The 26,043-nt window shown below is 42.2% G+C and overlaps 1 protein-coding gene across 3 annotated transcripts; it reads right to left on the bottom strand.

The window, feature by feature from the left end:
• Nucleotides 1-28: 28 nt before the first annotated feature.
• On the bottom strand, nt 29-26,043 carry BTBD3 (BTB domain containing 3). 3 transcript variants are annotated; one of them, XM_052675653.1, is made up of 5 exons: nt 25,808-26,043; nt 9,406-9,667; nt 8,832-8,922; nt 8,223-8,341; nt 29-4,223 (listed from the first exon to the last, which is right to left on the bottom strand). In XM_052675653.1, the coding sequence occupies exons 1-5, from the start codon at nt 25,896-25,898 to the stop codon at nt 3,191-3,193; spliced, it is 1,596 nt and encodes a 531-aa protein (XP_052531613.1). In that variant the 5' UTR covers nt 25,899-26,043; the 3' UTR covers nt 29-3,190. The 3 variants fall into 3 exon arrangements, with proteins under 3 accessions (XP_052531613.1, XP_052531623.1, XP_052531615.1); XM_052675663.1 differs by lacking the exon at nt 25,808-26,043 and adding an exon at nt 20,026-20,150; XM_052675655.1 differs by lacking the exon at nt 25,808-26,043 and adding an exon at nt 19,473-19,806.

The raw sequence follows: 26,043 nt of genomic DNA, 5'->3' as shown, positions 1-26,043 counted from the left end.
GATTCAAAGGTACTGCGGGAAGCAACCATTTAAGAACCATTTTTATTCGTAGGTTTAATGCGATTATACACATTCATGAGTCCAACAAGATCTGCACTGTGACATTGAAGATACAGTACAATAACATTCAACATGAGGTACTTCATATTTATATATCTGTCCTTTATAAATAATGCCGTAAGCCTGCCAACATCAAACACTGCTCCAGCACAAACGAGTGCTGTTACCTGAAGTTAGCTGCATTTAATTACATTAAAAAAAACAAACCAAAACAAACAACAAATAAAACAGTTCAGTGCAGTAAGCATGTAGAAATTAAAGCGTTTACTTAAATACTACTTTAGATATGCAGAAAGTATATTACATTATACTCTCTATCACAGATTCCCCTAACCGGGAAAATCAAACATACAAATAGCAAAGGTGGCCAGGTACAGTTTAAGACAATCTACCAGAAGTTCTCTCTACTGACATTATGCTTACATTCCAGGTTGATACAGCCGATGCTTGCAGAACATCCACGTGTTCAAGCTTAGATACTACTGCTAAACTGACCAAATCTACATGTGGACACCTACTTAAGTGCCTGGATGTCCAAGGGGACTACAACTAGCCACCTTCTCAATACAGCAGCATCTGTCAGCATCAAGCAGGACTCACAATCAAGCTCAAAAGCTGTTTCGGAGTGCTTATGTTTATTGATCCATATTAAAAAACAACTTTACATGCAGCAGCTCCTAGAACCTGGAAGGGACTCAGAGGAATTAAGCCAGAGGTAGCTTTCATCCTGCTTCGTCAAAACAATTTAATAAAACCAGCAAATAAAAATAATTAAATAATAGCTAATTTTATACAGCTATATAGTATTCCAATCTCCTACCATCTATTCCAGCCAACGTAGCAGATAGCTTACCTGTATTTGCAGACAAGCAAAAAACCCAACAAAATTAAAAGTGAGAACCAGAGTTTAGTTATAGCAGTGCAGTACTGATTTGTCCCAACAGCTGAGGCACCTCATTTTTTTTTTCCCTAAACTCAGAATGCAGCTTGCTACTGCAAGCAGCTTGTCAATCTGACATTCACTCCGAATTATTACATCTGTGTCAACCACTTGCTGTATGAAAATTTAGCAGGCTGATTAGCATCTTGCTCTGCTTCCAAGTCTATTTACATAAATGGAATTGCTGCTCAAAACATTCTCTCCAGGTAGATGAACATTACCTCACAACAATCTTAGATTCCTTTTTGCAGTCTCTTAAGCAACTCTTTCTCCAGTCCACACATTCTTGTTTATTTTAGGCTGCACATCTAAATATATTTAACTGGCGGCTGTTTTAAAATCTCTGTGAGTTTTCCATGGACCACTCTGTTTAAATTTCAGTAACAGTCTGGATTATGTACATCTGTTAAAAGAAAAAAATCACCATATTTTGAGGGTATTTACATTTCAGAAGGAATGTTGCATACACACACACACACGCATGTATATATATATAAACACTAAACAGTAAGATGGGTGAAAGGCATAGATCTTGTAGGGTAATTTTTCACTTGACTCTCCTTTGTTACCTAGAGGAAAGAACTGAGCTTTGGCCATAAAGCGTTTGTTATCTACACTCCAGTTTTTCCTCATCTCAGATGATATTCTGGACACTGCAAAGAAGTGTTGGCACTTAACAATGGCCAGAGGCCAGGGTTTCATCTGTCAAGAAACTCATAAGAGTAATTGTGTCAAACTGATAAGAAATCTTCTGGGAAAAAGATTTTCATCGCAAAACTGACAAGTCAATTTAGGGTTGTGCTACATTAATGTGTCAATATATTAATCTTCAGACTGCCTTAATAATTATTTGGTCCTCTAATTTTATTAACACACACACACACACACACACACACACACAAGAACCCACTTCAGAGATTAAATGAGTTGTATCTCAGAGGGACCTACTGTAGTACAAGTGTCACAATGCAAGGGTGAAAGATTTCCTTGTATTTAAATAGTACCTACATCTGTTATTTATACTTACTTCCTTCTCAAAAAGAGCTGTGAATCCTAATACTTTTCCAGAGATGACAGACATATGACAGGAAGCTTGAGAGAGGACTCAGATAAAGTGAAGGTTCCACATAAGCAGCTGTAAGAGATCCTCCTTACTTTTATCTAATGATATACACTAACTGTAACATGACCACATTTGGGAATCTCGTCTCTTTCAAAATTCTTACAGTATTTAAAAAAAAAAAAAAGTCTAAGTTGGGACCAGTACATTCTTTTGTTTCTCTACCACATGCTTCTAAATGTTTAGGAAGAAAATAAGGAAAATATAAAAACTGTCCTACATCAAATGCTAGATATTAACTCCTGTCTATTTAGCAAGGATTCAAAAAGCAATTTAAATAGTAAATCAACTTCAATGTAGCAAAATTAGGTTGAAAGAATAGAGGTTTCAGCTCGTGTACATAATTTGAACATGTGCAAGTACTTTCTTGCCTTCAAGGTGGGATTCCTGGAATATGAACTCTTATGGTCACACGTCAAGCCCAAACCCTTATTCACTGTAAACATGTCCGTGCATTCTGGGCAGCACACTGTGTAGCTTCCTCAAACAGCTGGCTACAGAAGAATCTCTCTCTCAGGATGATGGTATAAACCTATACTTTTTCTGTTTAGAACTGAAGCACTTCTGTTAGCCTCCATGATCAAAATCAGCGCAGCTGATTGGAATCTCTTCAGTTTGAAGAGTACACAGAAGAGAGCTATAAAACAAGGCTCCTTGTTTTCTACTCATCTCCCCAAATAGTTATAAGCAAAGAGCGGGAAACAGAGAAAGAGAAAACTGATCAAAGATGACAGCATTTAGTGGAAAGAGTTCTAGAGCCCACGAGATAAGAGGGCATCCTCTGGTGATTCAGGTGCATCAAAGCAAGGGTCAGCATCGCCAGGTATTGGGTAACTCTCTTACTAAGCATTCAAAACTTGCTTATTCATAAGAGCTTCCAATTTAAAGTTAAATATTACACTTAAACTTCATCACCAATGATGCTACAAGCATAGCAAGCCAGTAACTCGCCCGTAGCGTTTGTGACAAATAACTTGCACTGATCACATATCTGCAGATAAAGAGCTAAGCGTCAGGAGGTCTGAACTAGACAGGTTTTTCATAGGAAAAAATGCTTTCACTCCACACATTCAAGCATAAAATATGAGTTCAGGAATTTGCCCTCCCTGTACCCCAGTGCCATTTGTACTGTCCGAAGAGCACTGAAACTGAACAGTCACTTTCCCACACTGAACTTCTGTCATTCCTTCTTGTCCAAAATAGCTGAGTTCATTACCATCCAAAATCACACTAGCTGTGTAAAAGGTGTCAGGCTCAATCTGTACTGGATATTCAAACCACACAGGGAAAGTGTTACTAGAACCATCTGAGAAATATTTGCTCAAGTTCTGGCCTAGGATAACTCCTTGTCGTTTGAGTTCAATCTTGGCACTGTATTCTGCCGATCCGCAGCTGGAGCCGTATAGCCCAAAGCCAGCTATAAACACCCTCTTATCAACAGCAAACTGGATGCTGTCACACCGGCCCCTGTAGCGCCACTGGTTGCTGCGGTAAGCACAGGATTGGAAACGATGGCACCGCTGAGGAACAAGGCCTTTCCGGGGCTTGCTTACAAACTGTAACTCTGGCTTTTTGGCAGCTGTATACCAAAGGAAGATATCATTGGTTTCGTTGAGAGTCAGAATCCCAGACTGAGCAGCGCCATTTGCAAAATCATCGAGTGCCATGGTAGGGATGCGTATCAAGTACAGCGCCTTTCCCAGGACTTTGCGCTTATTCTCTATGGTGGCAGTTAGCTCCTGTCGCTGACACTCCACTTCGGCCCAATTCAGAGCTGCTTCAAAAACAACGATTTCTTTGGCATTCAGAGTCTCCCGTCGGAGAATGCTTTCAAGTGTCTGAAAATCAATGTCACAGAAGCCCTCGGACTTCAAAGCCAGCTCGGCTTGGGCATCAATCACTTCCCAACAACGCTGGGTCAGGTCAGGTTCCTCGAATAAGCAGCTCTGGGAAAGCAGCACGCAGGCATTCTTTGCACTTAGACTTGTTTCTAGGAAGTTGACGCAGGCACGGGCGAGATGAGGGACGATGTACTTCTTGGCAGCATAAAGAGTGGCCAGGACAGTATCTGCAGCCAAATCAATTTCATCACAATATATGTATCTGAAATGAAACAAGCATGCTTAATGCAAAGGGATCATTTGTCAACATCTCAAAACTACGAAGAAGGAATATTTAAGTAGAGCTTTTGGGGAACATCGATTAAATCTACGAAGAAAACACAAGCTAAAATCACCACTCATGTAAGACCAGGGAAGAGAACATGCTTAAATCTGAGGTGAGAAAAACTTCTCATTTGGTGCACAGACTATGCAGAAATGGTAAAGTGTACAAAGAACGCAACTTGTTCAGCTGTTCTCCTTCTGTACATGCTTTGACTAATGACAGAATATCATCCTCAGAAGGTAGCTCCTCAAGTGCTAACTTACTTGGCTAACAGACCAGTCTGGAACACGTGTTACAAATGGTACCTGGATTTAATGTCCCATGATAGTCAGTGGTGATGATTTACTGAGGTACATACCAACAGAGGAATGAAAACTAGCTTACTGCTAATAACTAGCTAATCTCTCAGAACACAAATGCTATTGAAGTGTAACAGGTGCTACTCATCTTCTTAATTACTGATGGTTTTTTTTTTGGTTAGTTTCCAAACGAGGCAATGAAACATAAAAAAAACAAAAGGCATAGAAAATTAATTTTCAGGTTTATTAATGCCTACAGCATCATAGCTGCAATAATACGGTGCTTTCTTTCAGCATCAGCACATAAGGAGGAAAAAAAAAAAAAGCCTTTTACTACCACAACAGTGTAGTGGAAGTGACGAAGGTGAAATTATTATTTCGTGACTAAACTGCTAGGATTCATCACTTGGAGAAATGGAGCACTGTACAGTTTGTTCTTTGTAATATTTCATGCTTCAGGGCCCCATTTGCAGCTGGTGAATGCCATGTGTTAAAACCATGCCAAATACAATTTTACTCTTCACAGGGATAAGCAAGTCTTGATGGTTATGCCTGATAAAAGCACCTTCCTCTAGTGAAGCTGAAGTTCTATGCAACCCTGGAGTAATTAAAATGTTCTAGTTAGCAAGTTTCCCAACACAGTGTATTTTTGGCAGAACGGAATGTACTTAGAAAGGGGAATTAGTACCTACCCTGAAATGATTGAAGCTGTATATATCTTTATCTGTTTTTTTTTTTTTGTTTGTTTGTTCTTGCAGCTGTAGGGTGCTATTCTCCAAGTCATATCAAGAAATTGTGCTCAGAGCAGATGCAGCCCAAGCAATATAACAAAATGGAAGAGGTTATGGAGAAAAAGAATACTCCTACAAACTTAAAAAAACAAAACAAAACAAAAAAAAACCAACAAGACAACACAACAACAACCCAACCCTTTATTACTTGGTTTCAGCTGGGTTATTTGTAACAACAAAGGATTAGGCCTTACGTATTTTACTGTCCAAAATATTTTGAATGTGTCAATCTACCTGGTTTTATTATTCTCCTCATTGTTCTTCAACTCTTTTGTCTCTCATATTACTTTTCTTTGCCTGCTAGTACCAAAGAGAATGATGGCATCTGTTTTATACTGAAATAGCACAAAGTTGCTAGTTTAATATTCATGAAAGTAAAAAACTAATACCAGTGATTTACAACAGACAGCACAGATAGGCTGTCAGCAATATTCCACACTTCTCACTGTGCCAGTGCACCTCGATGCTGGTTGACAATTATTCACATTCCAGTTTCATTCTATTCGTATAAAGAGGATTTTGCTAAAGCAGAGTTTGATGGTTTAATAACACTCATCCTGGCTTAACAAGAGACCATAGTTCTAACTTGAACAGTCAACATTAAGATATAATGCAGTAAAGACACCAACTCAATATGCCAGCAGGATTATGAATTTTAACAACCTTCTGACTCTATTTATAAAACTATAGAAAACTGCCAAATTGATTTCACTGAGAGAATAATTCATATATGCATATCAGTCAATGTGCTATTTCCTATGTTATATCTTGCACCACCTTATCAGATCTTCACTCTAAGTATGCATACTATATATTAAACGACAAAAAACAGTTACGCTAGAAGAATTCACTGTCCAGAAAAGAAAATAACAATGTATTTTCCTACAAAGATTATTGCAGGTCCCTCCTGACTGTGAAAATCACCACATGAGAGATAAGACTGCTTCGGGATGGGTAAAAAGTCTTCTCCTCCTTTAGAATCTACTCACAAGACTTGCAGGCAGCACTCATGGGGAAGATTTCCTGGGGGGAGAGGAGCGATGGGCCCATGTCTCCTCCCAGGCTCCACCCAGTGCAGCACATGCTTGGGATCATGCGATGAGGGGAATGCTGCACTGCTGAGCAACATCCTTTCCCATCTCTGCAGTCACAGCTGCAGGCAGCTCCAGCGTTTGCAGGCACTGGAACACTCTGCGGGCTCAGGAACACTGCAGCAGCAGAAATGAGCACTGGGAAGGTTAGCTCAACATCCACAATGAATACAGAAAACGTGTGTCATCTTCTGCTTTTTTAAATAAAATCCTAGAGGGTAAAGAATTCCAGGGTTCTGGTCATGTCCTCCAAGTTACTTCCCTAAATTGCCATGGGCTAAATAATTCATCAAGACCTATCTATCAGCACTGATATTCTCTTCTCTAGGTTTGCACTCTGAATATATTCCTTCATGACAATGACAAATTCAAAAAGCACTCCGTTTTTACTTGGCATGTCACATTCAGTCACAGCGATATAGGATTCGCTGTTCAAAAAGGGGGAGGGGTATCCACGTATCTTGTATTTGTGCTTTGTAGAAGTCTACATGAAAGCTAAGCACAGATCAGAGCCCTGCATAAAACACCTGCAAAACCAGAGAGGCCCAACGCGGGGATCTGCAGCACAGCACTGACATAACGTTCTATCTTTACATTCCAGATCTATAGAATAGCTGTGTAACTTCAGCTTTTTTATTGCAGTTATTAATATTTGCACAGTTCTGATGTTCACAATAACCTATAAAAACCTCTATGCAAACTCTGTGTGTCGGTGGCACTGTAGGATAGTCAGAGTTGCATATAAAGAAAAAAAAAAAGAAACCACTCTAATCACCAGCTAGTCAAAAGAATCTATGGAAGACAATAAGTAGCTACTGATTACATCATTACACGCAATAGAATCTGCAGCACATGAAAAGCATTACTATCAGGTACTAATGTATGCTCTTTATCAGGGTGCAATGGCAATTACTAAAGCTGAAGGGGAAAAAAAAGCGACCTCAAAGGATTAGCAGATCTGTAATAGGGAATTTCCCTTTAAAAACCAGAGTTTACAGATACATTCAAGGACAACTCAGCAGGGAAACTGATTCGTTGTGTTCACTTAGAAACAACAGCATTTCTTATGCTGTTTGCAAGAAGAAATCAAAGACAGATAAATAATCACATAAACTGACCCCCCAAGCACCCCCAGTCAGAGTAAAACCCATCCTACTCTTATCAACAGCCTTTTTATCACTTTCTAGATGCATCACTAAGACAGATGAGGAGAAATTTAATTATTAAAAGCTCTGTTCAATATTTAGGGTGTGTTTTTTTCCCCCCCCTAGTTCCAGACACACATACGGCAAGTTTACAAAGAAGTTGTTAACTATGCCATCATACCAACACAGCAATTCTGATGTTTTTGTTGTTTTTAACTTTCCGCTGTGCTTGTGAAGTGTAGCAGAGGTTTTCTTTTTTTTTTTTTTCTTATAGCTGACAATTCTTTTTAGTAACTCCATTCCTTTGCTTACCATGTGTGGCAACAAATCAAATCAATAGGCATTACAGTATACAATGCGCCCAAAGATCTGCTGTCAAAGTCATTATTTGCAACTGCCTACATCAGCCTAATATATGCATGCCTGGAAGAAAAAGGGGACACCAAAACCAGATAAAAGTTTGAAATACTTGAAACACAAGAAGAGTATTTCAAGCAACTGCTTTCTTTCTGTTCATATGCAAGTCTAATATACTGGTACTGTCATAGTTAAATTAAAGTATGTAGTGCATCATGAAGGAAAATACATCTAGCAGATGAACGATGCTTACTTCAGCATTGCGAGAAAAGCAGCAGGCTCCACATCTGGTATACGGATTTCATCTTTGTCCTCAGCAAGTTCTCCATAGAACATTGCATGGAATACTGAGCTCCCAACGGCCAGGACATACTGTTGAGAAAGGGAAATCTTATTTCATGCTTCAAGCTGAAAAGAGCTGCCAACAAAAACAATGTGGGAGAGCCGCTCTGAACATACTGGGCTTCACTGACAAGCACTAGATGCACTTCAGTAAGAAATGAAGTCAAAGTTAAGAACAGAATTACACATTTTCCGCTTCATTTTACTCTCATGGGCATATATGCATTAGCTACTGGAAACTGCTCATATCCACTACACAAGTTAACTATTTCTAGAAAGTCTCAAGAGTAATATTAGTCAACAGCACAAGCAGCATTCCCAACTTTGCAGCAACTGCCTCAATACAAGCATACAAGAAACAAAGAAAAGCAAGGGACAGCACTGCATGTAGCCTTTTACTGCATAGAATTATGCCTGCCCCAGAAGAGCCCAGTCCTGCACACTGCGTCCTGGTGTAACTGTGGGAGCTCTCCTGTCATCCCTCCCCCCCCAAAACAAAAACACTGCAGCTGTTGCTTACTTTATGTCCCGGCAGCCGTTGGGTCCCACCTGGTGGCCCGACCACAAAATGAACATCTGCCATCAAGTCATTGTTGAACATCACTGCATTTCTACAAACAGAGGCAACATGTTAATTTATAGAACCCAGTTTTGCATCTATGCAAAACAAAGAAATCAGATTTCTGAACACCTTAAAGTTATCCACTAGCAGAATGAAAAGCAGATTACACTTTGTTTTTAGCTACATTATACATTGTGTATGGATTAAAAACAAAGCTCGGAGGGGCAGAGGGGTGTATAAAGATTACAAAAACTTTTCAAAAAGTGGAAATCAGTCAAATCCCCACTAACATCTACAAGCAATGTTGTTGCTTGAAGCCAGCAATGTTCTTATTTACACTGTTTATTATTCAGACAGCTGCACTGTATGGAAAACAGATAGGAAAATATTTTCCATTACCAGAATACTTTTCTCCGCAGAGAGAACTGCTTTACTCAGTGAATAAATGAATAGCTAAAAGTGCACATTATGAGCATCTCGCTACTTTTCACCACTCCATTCAAAGAACAAAAATAAACTTTCCCGAACTTACCTCTCTCTGATGGTCGGATAAAGTCCTTGCCAGTTTGGTGCTGGAATGGTGTTGTTGTTATTGAGATTTTGCTGGTGGTACTGCTGGACAGCAGTTGTATTAGTGTTGGCTGGTTTCTTTCGGGGAAAAATATCAGCAGCCATCTTCTTCTTCTTTTTGGTCTTCAGGGTAATGATTTCATAGCAAACTGGAGGCAATTTGCTGCTGCTGCTGTTGCTATTTCCCTTTTTAGAGCTCTTCTTGGACCTGTTCTTAACCGTCTCTGGAAGCATCAAGAAAAAGGTGAGACATTTCATGTTCTTCCCTTTCTCATCTACCATGAGTATACTTGTCTGTATAGCTAGATAACCTGACTAGCTAAGAACATTAAAAAATGCACGTGTGAGCTGTTAAACACGGAGCAGCAGAGCAGAGAGTTTCTTTTCCAGCAAGACAAGGTGACCTTTCCAGCGTTCCGAGTAAGAAACCAGGCTTTAAGTTTGATCCAGTACTTGAATTGTTAAATACATCCCCATCATTCCTGCCAGTTTTATTTCTTCCCAGCTTTCCTGACCGCGAGCCACCCAGAAGCAGCACACCCAGCACAGAGGCACACGCGCGGCTGTCGCAGCAGCTTCCCACCGGAGGCACGACGTGCCGTAGCACCGCTCGCCCGCTCAGCGAGCTCAACTTGTGCGATGAGCGGAGCCGAAGCGACCAGATATTCCAGCCCTGCAGATGGAGTCAGCCAGCACGCAGAGCCAATAGCTGAAGTCACTGATAACGATTGGATTCAGCCGCACAGTGACACCTATTGTAACGTACGCGGCTCCAACATTAAAGTGACAGCAGCTGCGCTCCTCATTTAGTACGCAGTGCTAAGTAATAAGGGAAACTGCACGCACAGTTACATAAGTGCCCAGCTGGCTAGAAGCCTGGGCGTTTCAGCTCTTCTTGATGCTGTCTGGATTTCACAGGGGCAGGGATAAAATGTAGAAATCAGGTAGAAACATCCTAGAGCCTAAATGTTTCGGTGGGAGCTATTTCCACACGCAGTTTGTATTAGCATGGCTTCGTACGTGTCTAGGACGCTCAAAGATCCCTTCTGTGGCAGTTGTTCAGAAAGAGCACGCTATAAATACGGGAACCAAATGAAAGCAAATCAGCTAGCAGCAGCAAAGACAGCGACACAGTTAAACGATCCCCTTCCACGCAGTTTCTACTCCAATGTAACATGAATAGAGATGAGGTCACAGCTTTAGTTTTAACTCCTTATGTTTCTAGGGAGTGTAATAGCTTTTAACAGGGGTCCCAAATGACTAAGTAGTGTTCGTTAGGCCAGCTTACACATGACATGGCTGCACCACATCAGAAGGGAACTTCTACATGTGCAATCAGATTAAAGCAAATTGGAGGGGATATACTTAATCAACGTTGCCAAGCATTCCATGCAAATCTGACCAATTTATGAATCGCAGGCTGAAAGCATTTCTCAAGAGGCAAACACATCCTGATTCTGTTAATAAATACTTTCTGAAATAAACAGGATATAAGATATGCCAATGAAATCATTTAAATTAAAAAAAAAAAAAAAAAAAAAAACTAATTTTCAGTCATTAGTTTACTTTGAATTAAATTTAGATCAGGTTTCCTTAGTAGAAGGTCTAGCGCATTAAAAAAAAAAAAAAAAGACAAGCATAACAAAAGTATTAGGTGTCAACATTCCCACCTTAAAGCACTGGATGGGTTGGTAATTCTAGCATCAGTTCACAATTATTTTCCAATTCAAAAGAAAAAAAAATCATCTTTGTTCTTCAATTAGTTAATTAGTTTTGCTGGACAAGAACACAACACCAAAATAAAAAATTGACCGAAGGCTGGTGGAGAAAAAGTTGACCTTGCTGAAATGCCTGCCAAGAGTCTGCCATGGACTGAAACTGAAGCATGGAGATGCTACTCAGGCTATTTACTGAAAAAACAGCTGCAACTGCCACAACTATAACACAATCTGTAACACAATCTTGGAATTGTAATGCCTAAGTGTAGATACTGCACAGATTGTTAGGTCTCCTTGAGAGGTAACTTCATATTAAGCACCAAAACACTGGCAGTGGTCATCACAAGATATTATTTCCAGACACATATCCATCTCCTCTGTCTGTCAATTTAAAAGAAAATGGTGGGTCAAAGGGTCAAACCTGGTGTGGCTGAAAAGTAGAGACCTGCTCCTAAATAGACAGAGAGGCAGATCATGCAACTGCCAAAGAAATATTTCCTAGCAAGCTTTTCTTCCCTTTTTTACTCTCTTTCTCACTTGTTTTTCTTTTTGATCTGTGACAGGTTTGGGACAGAAACTAACCACGTTTGTCATGTTGAATTGTGATGGTAAAAGAAAAGAAACTCATCCCGCGGATGGGATGTTTATAATTGCTCACAGCAGAGAATTTACAATGGAAATACAAAGTATTCTTGGATTTGTGCAAGTTTTTTCCCCCCCTTCCTTAGGTAAACTTCCATCCCTTCCAGTTACAATAACAACCTGTTTGCCATTCTGCAGGGAAGCAAGCGTACAGATACCAAAGAGCCACATGTCAGAAAATCTGGTTTTCATCATAGCAACTGGCAAGAGAAAGATAGAGGAGGTTAGGAGATTCATATGGGAGATATGATTTTCATTCCATAAATCCATTTTACCTAATCCCACAGAATAAAAGAAGCAAGGTCCCAACAAACAAGTTAGCCAATGGAAGCCCAAAGATTATACCCATAGCAGATAAGGTTACCAAGATGCTACAGAAGAGAAATGGAATTACAGAGCCACTGTTTAAGTCTGTGTAGGAAAGATTATTGGCAAATGTAAACTGGCAGCTTATCAACCATGCCTTCGACTTCCACAAAACACAATGTGAAATGCTGTGCTCTCTGTGCAAGGAGGAGAGGGAAAGCTATGGCTGAAGTTTGTTCTGCCAAATCCAAAAGCCAGCCAGACTCCTAGTAACCAAAGATAAAACTTCACATCTGCTGCACCTATCCTGCTTAGGTGTGGCTTCACACCTAAGCCACCCATCAGAATCTGGTCTGCTGCAACTGGGAAAGTATTAATGATTCCACAACAGACCACAGAAGTTCCTATGAAAAAGTTAAGACCCTTTCACTGAACTTTATTAGCTCCAAAACAAACCATCACATATCAGTTATTAGTCTCAAGTGAAGTGGAAAAAGAAAAGCACAGAAAGAATCAGTGAAAGAGTCAGTGCTTCTTGCACTCACTATTGTTTCAGTTTTGGCAGTACCCACCATCTGTTTTCCTATGAAATAGTTTTCCTTTTTCCGTATACACATACGGTTAATGACTTACAGCTCACTGCAGTCAGTAAAAGCATGCTCAGATGTGTGCCCTGCTGAAAGATGAGTCAAAACTTCAAGTTCAAAGCAGTCTATCTCTGGTGAGAGAAGTAAGGACCTTCTTTCTCCCAAAGCTCTGTCCACCTCTGAAAACTTGTGCTGTATCCCTCATTTTCTCCAGTAATTTTCATTTTTCTTTATTAATTATATATTAACAGAATGGAACTTTATAAACATCTAAAAAAACCCAATTATTCAGAGACATCAATATCAACTTGTAAGCAAAGTAACCACACCAAAAGTATTAACTTAAAGGGTGTAGGAAATTCCATGCTTAAATCTTAACACAGGTCTAATGAAAATTCTAAATGCCAGATGTGAAGCACTTGGCAAAGGGCTACACTATGAGGCTGAGCTGCTATGCATCCACTTTCATCCTCCTTTCAAATGATACAGGGCAAGTTATAAGCCTTGGAAATCACCTCTCAGCTAAAAAGTGTTTAAAACACAAACAGTCAAAATAAAAAAAAAAAAATTATTAATTTTACAGTTTAAACCCAAATGCAGATAATATATCTACACTGTCAGTTCTAATTACCCTTTAAGACCATAATATGCTGTGAAACCATTGGGAAGGTTGTCACAGGAATTATACTGCACAGTGCTTGGTGCAACAGCATGTATATTTATGCCTTTCTAAAGGCACAATTGAGAAATCACTGAATTTCCAAGGTTGATGGGAACTCTTCCTCATGCTGCGTCACTCCTTCCTTCTGCAATAGCAAGTATACCCCAAATTTTCCATTTTTTGTCTTCTAATAGGTTGTGCTTTTCCTCTATCTCACATTTAGAGCTCTGCTCTTCACGTAGAAACAATTCATGTAGGGACAATTTCCCTAAAAATCAAGACTTATCACAATTCCCAATGGGCTGCTACAACCAGATTCTGAGCTGAGGAACCAATTCCAAGTAGGCAATAAGAACATGCATCTATTTCTTTTTTTGTAAAGTTGCCAAGTCTTTTCCTTGGCTGTTATTATTATGCCTATGCATTATTAAAATTCTTTGTTTAAATTCTGGATTCCCCAAAGAAATCAGTTTCAGATGGTACATCTCTATTAACCAAAATAAATATACACTTAATATTTAACAGATCTACCTGTCTGCTGTTACTTCTCGTTGAATTTAAGCTCACTCAAACACTAATTAAAAAATGATGCGCACAAGTTCAAAGAGCAAAAAAGCAAACAATAAAACCAAGAAACCCAACCCAGAGAGCCGAGGAGCTTAACGCTGTTTAACTATTTATGAATTATTTAGTCACTTGGAAGAAACCACCCATCCCAACCCTCCTGTCTGTAAAAACACTCAGTTGGAAAGGGGACTGACAGCTCCGTTTTGATTTTCTCCAGTAACAAAGCACGTCAGAATTGACCAAATCTCCCACCACCCGTTCTCACACAGGATTCTGGTAGGCAGCACTGGGACAAACCAGGACTGTAAAAGTTCCTGTTTGCTGCATCAAAAAGTTGGTCCCTAAGTCTCACTCATTGAGGGCTCCCTTACAAAAAAAAAACACCAAAGACTAAAAGCAGGGACGAAGATGGGTAACGCTGTGATGGCTACCAAAGAAGTCTGAACACATAGTACAAATAAAAATAAAAAAAATAGAGTCTTTCTTTCTCAGAACAGCATCAATTTAGAACTGCATCTTGAACCAACACAACAAGTTAAAATTTATTTTGCTATAGCTTGTATGCTAGCAAAATGCTTGTTTACAAATATTCATCCCAACTCTGCTTAGTGATAATCTTAAGCTCTAAAGTATGAAGGTTAAAAGCTCCAGAATATTTTTATCCATAAAGATGTTCTTATTTTTTTTCCCCCATGAGTGCTCTTACTGCTTTCAAGGAAACAAACACAGGGAGTTCTGAGCAGCCCAGTCAGCAGTTAAATACAAGTTTTTATAAAACAGAAGAACAGAGAATAAAATTGCCTTTTATTTTCACATTCTTGTATTATTTGCATCTCTGCACAAAACTTCTTACTGGCCTCCCTATCAAGACAACCTTCATCTTTTAAATATGCCTTCTTTTCTATCTGCAGACATTTTCATTGCCCCCTTTTGATTTTTACAGCAATACCCTTTTTTGAGACAAAGCAATCAAATCAAAACACAGTACTTGAGAATAACATTTATCCCTATATTTATTTCATCATGAACATCCTCCTTCCCTACATGCTCACCAATTGAGGCTTAGCCCAAACCGAGTGCAGCATTACTCTCCTGTTACATTCTTCCTTAGCTGCTTTCCCTCTGCCATTTAACCACAGTAAGAGGTTCAATAACTGAATGTTTCTTTCCCAAACATACTAACATAACTCTACAAGATTTTTTTTACACTGCGGAGTTTTGCTTTTAAAATTAAAAGCTTTGTTTTCAGCTTGACAAAAATAAATAGAGCTTGCATATTAAAGTGAGGAAAAATATTTACATTTATCACACATTTTCATTATGAATTCAATGCCATATTTGCTGTATGAATGGCAGTCTGTAGAAACCACAACTGTATAAAAAACACCTTTCATTTAAAGAGTCTACAGTGAACAATAACAGTGAATTATCACACATTTTCTTCTGTGCATATGGAAAGAAATTAAGTGAAATGCTTCATCACAACATCAAATAGATGACTTTACCATCCTGCACATAGCTTGGCAATTGCAGGTAGAAAACATCCTAGAGCCGAGTTGGCAATTTATCCTATAAACACTCATTTGCTGCTTCATGGCTCAAAGTAAGAACAAGTTATAAATGGATGCTTGAGATGAGAAAACCTGCAGCTACAAAATGAGAAAATCAAGGTTACAGGTGATAGGCTGTTTTTCTACTAGAAGTGATAAGTTTTGCTCTTGACAACCCATGGGGTCAGAAAGATAAGTTCTTTCCTTGTAGCTGCTTCCTTCTGTTGTTGTTGTTGCTTCCAAGCACAATACTGCAAACCCGAACGCCTTCAACCCCTTTTCTAAGACAGAGGTCAACTTTAATTCTATTCTGCCTCTTATCAAAACTGACCTACAAAGGAAAGATCAGATAGCTCAGGAAATTGGTAATGAGATACAGTGGTTTTCATCTCTAGGTCGCTAACTCTAAATTGACCGAGGTCAACAGTAATCAAAAGTCATTAGCATTTAATGATCATTCAGTGCCCTGTGAGAAAGAAGCTAGTGATCTCAGTGCACTTGAGAGAAACCAGCACTACAATTAGTACTCACATGCTGCTTATTTCAACAGAGATTGTGATCAGGTAACTACAGCCACAACTTCCTTTCCTATCTTACAGGCAGATTTTACACTAGACAAATCTCTATACTAACTTTAACTCGGCTCAGAAACACTTCATTCAATTAGCTATATTAGGACCTACAAAGACGACGATCCTGTTCCCTTCCATCACTGTCTCCCAAACGTCTTTGTTCCCCTACACACAGCTCAGTTAAGTCTGCCAAAAGGTAGCGCAGATGAAGACAACTTCTCAGCAAGATCTTACTTAAGAGCTGGTGGCACTAGAACAGTATCTACCCCATCAAGATCCAAAGGGACAACACGTTACCACTGATTATGTTAGTGTGGAAATCAAGGATTTTGTTTTTCACGAGCAGCTCACCTACTTTCACATCAAACCAGTGATGAAGCACCCTGTGGGACATGAGAGGGAAGAGGATATTGCTACGACCTGCACTGTAACTGTTCAGCAGCCTGCAAACTTCAATTTCCTGAGACTGCTATGCTTTAAGCTGCTTCAAGCTTGCAACTGAACAAAGTTAAGAAAACAGAGGAGACTTGAAAAGCTTGGTTAGGTGTTGTAACATAAACATTACTGGGTTCTGCCATGGTAAAATGGCATCATGCCAATCCTCAGGACCCTGAACTTCGCTAGATGTGAATCGACCAGCTTACAACCCAACGCAGAGCCATGACTTGGCACACTTATGTTTACAGGAGAGCGTACCTGGAACCATTCAGTGTAAGTATTTAAAATAAGTTAGAAGAAGGGAAAATGGTACAGCTTTTTGTTTCCAGTGCATTTTAAATGACAAAAGAGAAGACTATCCCAGCTAGTGAAAAAGGAACAGGTTAGTCCATCAGCAAAGCAAAGAAATGCATCATCAAGCACAGTAGCTCTCCTTTCTCAAGAGTCTCAAATCCATGAACAAACACTCATATAATTTTTTGACAGCTGCTTAATAACCCCAATTTTTGGTTGTGAGGCACCAATCACTACATCCAAATAATTGAAGGAATGAACACAAACACTAAGTCCATTAGATTGCACTGTACTCAATTAATTTTCTTTCACCACATGTTAGAAGCTGTGGATTTTGTTGCTCGCTCTTAACTTTGCTTCCAGCTTCACACAGCACAGCCAGGTTCTGCTTGGATTTATAATGGTGATTCCCCAGGGGAACAAAACCAGTGCCAAACTGTGATCTGCTTACATGTTTCACAAAATCAGATTCACTTTCTTCCACGGCAAATATTTCAGTCATACTTGCCAATTAGCAAGTATGCTTTAGCATTCTGATTAATTTCTCCTCCTCTTTACAAGTGAATGGCAGCTCACTTGCGGGAATGAATTTTCAAGATGGACATGAATATGCTCCTCCATTTCTGGTTTCAAGATATATTTTCAAGCAGTTAGACTTATTTGTGCAGGAACACCAGGGTATCCTAAATGCTAACTCTCCTTCACAATAATGCTGTCTTGTTGGCTCTATTTTCAGAGCTGTGGTAGAGAAAAAATTGAAGGAGAAAGTAATTAAAAGTAAACAAATACAGGTATTTTAAGGGATTATGCAAGGTAAACCTGCATGTGCATCAGTTTTACATATTATAAAACTTTGCCAATTATGAAAGCCTTTATTTTTTCATATACACGCAGTATCATCTCAGCCTGGTAGTAGAAGATCAAACAGCACCTACATATTCTACCTATGCTGTTATGTGCACGGCGCTACCCTAACATCACACAGTATACCTCTGAGCTACGTGCCTCGACAGAAACTGAGCAAACTGGTAGGGCTGGGATTGCTTCCACCTGAGTTAAACCGGGCGCTGAGGACCCCCAAGTAGGGCAAAACACTGTTCCTTTGTTGAAGTGAAGGCACTGCATGCATTTCTATTGTAAATAATAAGCAACTTGCCTCAGCTCCTCCCCGGTCTCAAAGACCATGGCTTAAGCTTTCACCCACACCCACTGCTAGCAGGGCAAGGTGACACGCCGTAACACATCATGGATTAGTCTTCAAAGGGATTTTGTGCCACCTTAAAAGCCCGTGTATAAAACCTCACAGCTGCTAGGTGCAAGCAAACGCGCTACCCAACCAGTTACTTTCTGCTCTTACTCTCAAAAAACCTTTGTCACCAAGCAAGCACTGAGCAAAACCTGAGGTAACAAAACTATAATGCTTGGGAATGTAACATTTTGAAGCAAAATGACTCCTTTACATTTCTGAAGAGTACCAGAAACTGTAGCTAGGGTGGTACCTGACCCTCCCTGACTGAAGCTAATCAGGGCACCAGGCAGCCTCACACGGCAGGTAACAGACGAGGGGACTTCTCAGTGTACCTTCCACATCTGTTTTCTGTGACAATATGCTGTACATACCCACAGTGCCCAGCAGACATCACCAAGCTGCCCATCTGTATTTTAAAATGCAAATACTCTGTGGACACTGAACTCACTTCAATCTTCTTTCACTTTAGCGTCCTGAGTTATCAAATTCAAATGAACCAACAGGAGCAGAAAAGAGACAAGCCAGGCCAGAAAAACAGAAAGCCCACAAATACAAATGAGGTGACTAAGCTTTTCCCCTGGGTTTCGTAGAACAAAACAACAGCCTGCGAGATTGGTGAGTTAGTAGAAAGTCACAAGAGAACCATCTTGAATGATCTGACAAAGCTAATGACGAGCATGAATGATATTTTGCTGCAGAACTAGCATCCTTTATACAACTTCACACAATGGACGGAGGCCTAAATTTCTTCAAACAGCATAATGAGCAGTAAATCATCATCAGAACTCTGCTTTAATTGAGCCTGCCATAGCACTGAAACTTTGATCGTAAGCATACCAGCTGTTTTGGAACTTGAGATAAAAAATTTCTATTACAAGTTCTAACAAGCAAGTATCTACACAGTAGATATTACTACCAATAGCTGAATCCTTTCTCTCAGCCTTTTATGGCAAGCAAAGAGGAACTCCGCTTTGCTTCTGAAAGGTGTTTCCTTTAGGGCAGAGCCGAGGATCACTGGGGGTGAAACACCAGGGAAGTTATCATGCATTCTGCTGCTGCAGCAGAGAAATAGGCAGAGAAATAGTCCTACACGCTACGTTCAATTTTGGCAAACTTATTTCAAATGCAAAAGGTCCTGAAGTATTTAATTCCTTAATAGAATTATCTAATAAACTACCAAGATGTGACACAACCGACAAACCACACAATTTCTGTAGGCAACGATGAGAGCAGCTCTTTCCCACCAAAACAAAACCTGTTCTAAGCCTGAGCCAGGCACAGGACGGTCACGTTACAACCAAATGTGCTTTGTGTGCGCACAACCCAACACCACGTCCCTCCACAAACAGGGAGCCTGGGCCACAGAATAAAACCCCCCGGTATAAATTTAATGCTGAAAAAAATAAAGAGTTGTGAAAACTGCAGTAGGAGCACAGGAAACCTACCCAGCGCCTGCCAGCTTTGGGTGCTTTAATTAGGAATGCAGGCCATCACCTCAGGAGCACTAAACACGGTAACTTCAGCTTTTTTCTCACGTGGAACAGAACAGCCCGATGCCCTCGCCCCAGAACAAAACTCCGGAGGCGCCGGGCCTCCATAAGCAGCTCTGTTTGCAGACACGCGGACAGCCAGCCCACAGCTCGAGGACTGCGGTCGAACAGCGCTCAGTCACACCGCTCTCCCCGGGAAGTTCCACATCGCAGCGCGCAGCCGGCAGCCCCCCGCAGCCCCCCAGGCCGCTCTTTGTACCGCCGCCTCGCGCAGCTCCGCGCGCCGCCCGAACTCCCGCTCCCCAACTTTGGCGGAAGGCTCGGAGCGGCGCTCGCCGTACCGGCGCTCAGGTGCGGCCGCTCCGCCCCGTCCCTCGCCGAGACGTACCCGGGAGCCGCTGGCTCCTCCCCGCCTCGGCCCCCGGCACCGGGCCCCTCCGCTCGCGGCGGCTCCCTCGCCCCCCGGCCCCGCGGCCCGGCGCCGCCGGCCCGGCCCCGCCCGGCTTACCGTCCGCTCCCCGCCGCCGCCCGTCGGCGCCGCCCGCCCGGTGAAGGCCGTAACGGCCGCCTCGGCGCCCCCCGCACCGCTGACCTGAGGCGCCCCCGCTCCCGGGGCGGCGCGGCCCCTCGCAGCGCCCCCTCGCAGCGCCCCGCGCGATCCCGCCTCGAGAGCGCGCGCGCTCGCCCGCCCCGCGCGCACGCGCACGCCGCGCACGCTTCCCCCCCAACTCCTTCCTGCACAGCCGGCACGGCGGGCGCGCGGCGTGGAGAGGCAGAGGCGCTCGAGCCCGGCGGCTTAAACTCCAAAAAGCACTGAAGCAATGGCGCTTCGTAGGCCGTAGTGTCAATAGAACAGCGAGGAGGTCGCGTCGGGACACCGGCCCAAGCTCAGAGAGTGTGGGAGATTAGCAAACCCGGGGCGTTAAGGCGCTATCGCCTTCCCCCGTCAGCACCGCGAGGCGGTCGAGCCGCTTCAGAAGCGATCGGTGCGGGCAGCAGCGCTGCAGGGAGCGGCGCCGCGGCCCCCATAGGCGCTCCGGTTCACCTAGCGCTGCTCTCTCTGGTCACAGGGGAAATTAACATGTGTACTGGATTCTCTTTTTTAAAAGCTTAGGAAAAGGCTTTATTTCAAGGTTTTTTTTGTTTTGGTTTGTTTTTTTTTTTATGCCTAAAGAGACAATTATTTCTAGAGTCGCTGTTGCTCTCTGGCTGAAGTCTCTCATGACGGTTCATTTGCCCTCGTTACAGATGTTACTTCAGCAGATACCTCTGCAGTGTGACATAAGGCACATCTGTGATAATCCTATTTAAATATTTTAGCTATTAAAGTAGATACGGAACTTCCCAGCGACTCTAATAACCATATACGTACACACTCTATAGCTCTTAGGGCTTTCACCAGCAGAGTACATGCTTTAAATTACAGTGTGCAAATGAGTATTTAATTGGGACTTGCAAGGTTAACAAAAATATTCACTGTCTGCAGTGAATTTAAGCAGCGGGGTTAAACCTGGATAACTGCTGTGATTTTCCATCCTGTTTTCAGATGGAAGGTAGAAGGCCTTTTTGCAGCTCAGGTAATTCAGAGTGGTAAATGGCAGAGAGAAACCCATGTCTCTTGTTTTGAAAAAGACTTTTTGCAACCTGGATTTGTGATCCCATGGTGGAAAAACATGCTCTGGCCATGGAACTACTCATTATGCTCACCTGATTTGTACATCCTGCTTTAAAAGCATGCACAGGCCAGTGGTGAACTCATTCTTACCTAGAAATAAGGCAGGTCTGCTGCAGCCAGATCACACCTCCATTATGAACTAAATGGGGTACGGCCCACTGCTGAAGTGTTATTAATTGCTTTCAGTCCTCCTCACCTTCAGGCTGTGTGGATCATAGTCCCAGTGTGAGCTCAGCAGGACAGATTTTTGGGATCCTCAAAGCTCTCCTGAGTTTCCTGCCCAGTTTGCTCAGCTGCTCACAGAAGCCTGGATCATGAATACCTTTCATGTCTCAAAGAACGCCTGATGCAGACCTGAGCAGAACTGGAGTATGTGGCCACCAAATAATCTTTCAGCAGGAGAGGAAAAAAGCAAGTAGTTCTGATGTGACTGCATGTTTGTGTCTTGTTTCCTTGTGCTGAAGCTGTTGCACTCATAGCCCAGGAACAGTTGCAGTGAAGGCCTCTCCAAAAAGGCTGGATGCTCCTCAAGAAGGAAGTCTTAAAGGCATATGAGAGCAGGCTTTTCCTGAGTGCTTTGAGATGAGGGAGCAGGGAAGAAGACCAACATGAATGAACAGGGAGCTTTTGATGAGACTAGGAGAAAAAGAGAGCCTACCTCCTGTGAAAGAAAAAAGAAAGGATGGGCATCTCCAAGAGACTACAAGGAAGTTGTAATGTGCAGGAAGAAGTTTAGAAAGGCAAAAGCCCAGCCTGAACTCAACCTGGCCACTGTGGTAAAAGAAAACACCTTTTTTCTTTTTTCTTTTTTTTTTTTCCCTCCAATATATTAGCAGTAAGAGAACGGCTAAGAAGCATCTCCATCCTTTACTGGAGATGGTGGGGAATGTGACCACTGAGGATAAGGAAAAGTCTGAGGTTCTCAATGTCTTCTTTATATCTGTCTTCAATAGTCAGACCAGTTGTCTTCAGTGTACTTATTGCCTGACCTGGAAATCTGGGATGGGGAGAAGAATAAATCCCCCATGATTCAGGTAGAGACAGAGACCTCCTACTCCATCTAGACTATCAGAAGTCCATGGGGCCAGATGGGATTCACCTGAGGGTGCTGAGGGAGCTGACAGAGGTGACTGCCAAGCTGCTTTCCACCATCTATCAGCATTCCTAGTCAACTGGAGAAGTCCCAAAGGATTGGAGGCTTGCCAATGTGACATCTAAAGCAGGGTCTTAAGGAGGATCTGGGGAACTACAGGCCTTACCTGTCAGCCTTACCTCAGTGCCAGGGAAAGTTATGGAACAGATCATCTTGAGTGAGATCACAAGGCATGTGCAGGACAACAAGGGGATCAAGCCCAGTAAGCATGAGTTCGTGAAAGGCAGGTCCTGCTTGACCAACTGTATCTCTTTCTATGACCGAGTGACTCGCCTGGTGGATGAGGGAAAGGCTGTTGATGTTGTCTTCCTGGACTTCAGCAAAGCCTTTGACATGGTCACCCACAGTATTTTCCTAAGGAAGCTGGAAGCCCATGGCCTGGGCAGGTACACTCTTTGCTGGGTAAAGAACTGGCTGGATTTCCAGGCCCAAAGAGTGGTGGAGTTAAATCTAGCTGGCGACAGGTCACAGATGGTATTCCCGAGGGGTTGATTTTGGGGTCCATCCTGTTTAATGTCTTTGTTGATGGTCTGAGTGTACCCTCAATAAGCGTGCAGATGACAGGAGGTTGTAATAACAACACCAAGTGCTGAGGGGCCTGCACTTTGGTCACAACAACCCCATGCAACACTACAGGCTTGGGCAGGGTGGCTGGAAGACTGCAAAGGAAAATCACCTGGGAGCATTCATCGGTGGTCTCCTGAACATGAACCAGCAGTGTGCCCAGGTAGCCAAGAAGGTCAATGGCATCCTGGCTTGTATCAGAAATAGTGTTGCCAGGAGGATCAGGAACGTGATCATCTCTCTGTACTCAAATCTGCTGAGGCCACACCTCAAGTACTGCATTCAGGTGTGGACCCCTCACTACAAGAAAGATATCAAGGCCCTGGAGCATATCCAGGAAAGGGCTGGATAAAGCTGGAGCACAAGGAGTGGCTGAGGGAACTGGGATTGTTGTGTTTGGAGAAGAAGAGGCTTCTGGGAAACATTACTGCCCTTTATAGCTACCTGGAAGGCCAGTGTAGTAAGGTCAGGGTCAGCCTCTTCTCCTATGTGTAACTAGCAGTAGGACAAGAGCCAGTGGCCTCAGGTTGTGCCAGAGATGATTTAGGTTGGATGTAGGGAAAAACTCCAGAAGAGTGGTCAGGCACTGACACAGGCTGCCTAGAGAGGTGGTTGAGTCACTGCCTCTGGAGGTGTTCAAGAAATGTGTAGATGTAGTACTAAGAAGCATGGTTTACTGGGCAACATTGGTGTTAAGTGGATGGAGAGACTGGATGATCTTAGAGGTTTTTCCCAACCTTAATGATTTTGTGATTCTTTTGGAGTGTTCCATCATAGCTTTGGGATTCTGCCTGCTTCCATCCCAGGTTTCCAGGCAAGCACCAGTACTGCTTACCACAAACCCAGGGTTATAGCACGGCTAGGGAAGGTGAAGCTGTGCATGGGAGAGCTGATCAATTTTTATTTATTTATTTATTTATTTTTAAGTGTCTGCAAAGCCATTTAACTGGGATACGCTCTGCCATATGTTTCTGGCAGGATAACAGAGTCAAATATTTGTATTCAGTCACATCCAGACTTGTCTGTTCTCTTGTCCCAGAGATTTTCCAGGTATTGAGCAGCACTTTACAAAGACTTACTAACTTGAAGAGGCATTTAAATATTCGTTTTCCAGTTCAGCTTGTATACTCAGGAGGTTTTCCTCAAGTGCTTCAGGATTTAATTGCAATTTCTCCAAAAGCATTTTTCCATCAGGTGCTTTGCTACTGCTGGCTGTGCCCCCCATGTCTACCCTCACCTCTTAAAGCTTCACTGAGTCTCTCTACACAGCTTCCCGGAAAGGTTATTGTCTTATGCTTAATGGGGAGGAAAAAAAGGCAGTACAAGAGATTTACTGCAAATGGAAGCTATTACTGGAGCAGTTATCAAATGAAAGAACAATATAATAATGTCTAGCCATAAAGATATGAAGAGTTGCTTGTCAGAAGCAAACACCCAATGTGTAAAGTTAATGTGCATGGCTGCTGCAAGCTCTTTTTGGCGGACAGGTTCAAGTCCTTGCAGTACAGGTGAAACTCCCAGGTGTTCTGCAGATACTCAGGCTGTAAGATGGGTAACCAAAGCAGAAGCAGACAGAATGAGATGCACTGTCAGCTTTCTCAGACCTGGAGATTTACACAAAACAGAGCTTGGCCCCATCCTGATGTCCCCAGTGCACTGCCATCTCCCCTGTGCTTATTTAGGCCTCCAGATGCCTCCAGAAGCTGAATCCTGTTAACTCCAGCAGGACTGTAGCTCTGATTGACTATTGGCTTAATACTTAATGAAATAATAGCAAAGGGTGTTGAGTTTTGTCTGCCCTTAGACCTGTAAGGTTAAGTCACATGGGCTATGGAGTGAAGCTAGAAGACGGCGCTTTCTGGTTGAGAATTCAGGCACATACAGTTTTCCTCTTCTCTCCCAATTTTGCCCTCTCCTGAAGAGCTGGGACAGGAATCCCTTCAGGCTGAAAAAAACTACTGTTAACCTTTCCAAATTAGAAATACATGAACTAGTAGATATTCTTGTCCATTACAGAGCAGGAATTCACATGACATCTTCTGCTAACATAATAACTAAGAGGTAAATGCACAGAAATACCAGAACCCCCAGTGTGAATTGTGGCCTTAATACAGAGGAAAAGATCTTGTACATGTTGAGGCTGCAAAATATTAATGCAACCTGAGCACAAGAACAGCAAAGGAAAAAGAGTAACCTCTGTGGAGCAGCTGTACATTTTTTCAGAAGTGTTATATCAGTGAATGCTAATGAGAAAGTCCTTCAGCATCCCACAGGGACAGAGTGCACTAATTCAGGTCTAGAGGTGGGTGCCCACAGTTGTACGAGCCTTTCTGTGCCTCTGCCCTCACTCATCAGGGGGAGCGTTGAAACACCAATCTCACCACATGCTGCTCAGGGATCCAGTGCTAGTACCCCCTTCTTCATGTACCCTTGCAACCAGTCAGATTGTTGCCACTACTGGCAAGCTCTCATGCCAAGTTTAGTGGCTCTCAGATGACTAGGATGTCCCTGACTAATAATCATCAGCATTAGGCACTAGCCATATCACCTCTGCAGGTTTCCTGCAGCAGCACACACATAATTTGCTCACAAATAAGACATTAAACTCTGCCTCATTGTCCCACTCATCAAACATCTCATAACTCTTCTCCTTTTGTTTATAAAGAGAAGCTTGGTCAAACATCCTACAAATGTGTGGCATCAGCTGCAGGTTCAGCCCAGGACTCCATTGCAAAGAGACCGCAGGAGGGTCTGGAGAAGCTGTTGGGGCTTTCTCTTCCCTTGAGCACTGGGGACAGGAGAGGTTTTTGTAGGCAATTGGAAGATTTTTTGATTCCCAAGAAGTAACATTTACAACTGACACAACACCCCAGCCCTTTCCCCACTAAAATCACTTACTTTTAGCAGCACAGTCACACATCCTTTCCTGTTGTCCAGCTGTATAAACTACACCAGAAACCACTTCCAAGTCTTTCTTCCAAAGGCTCATGCTCCTTCTGCAGTCTTTTATAGCTTTGGCATGCAGTCATGCCCCAGGTGCTATTTAACTCTTCCCTGCCTGCCTCAGGAGGGCAGTAATATTTTTCCTTTGTAACCATGAGTTGTGGTCATGTTTTTCTTCTTAACAAAGTTGC

Source organism: Tympanuchus pallidicinctus, unplaced genomic scaffold (assembly GCF_026119805.1).
Source record: "Tympanuchus pallidicinctus isolate F22 unplaced genomic scaffold, pur_lepc_1.0 scaffold1, whole genome shotgun sequence".
Lineage (NCBI taxonomy): Eukaryota > Metazoa > Chordata > Aves > Galliformes > Phasianidae > Tympanuchus > Tympanuchus pallidicinctus.
Note: the sequence above shows the minus strand (reverse complement) of the source record. Positions and strands in the feature narration are given on the sequence as shown.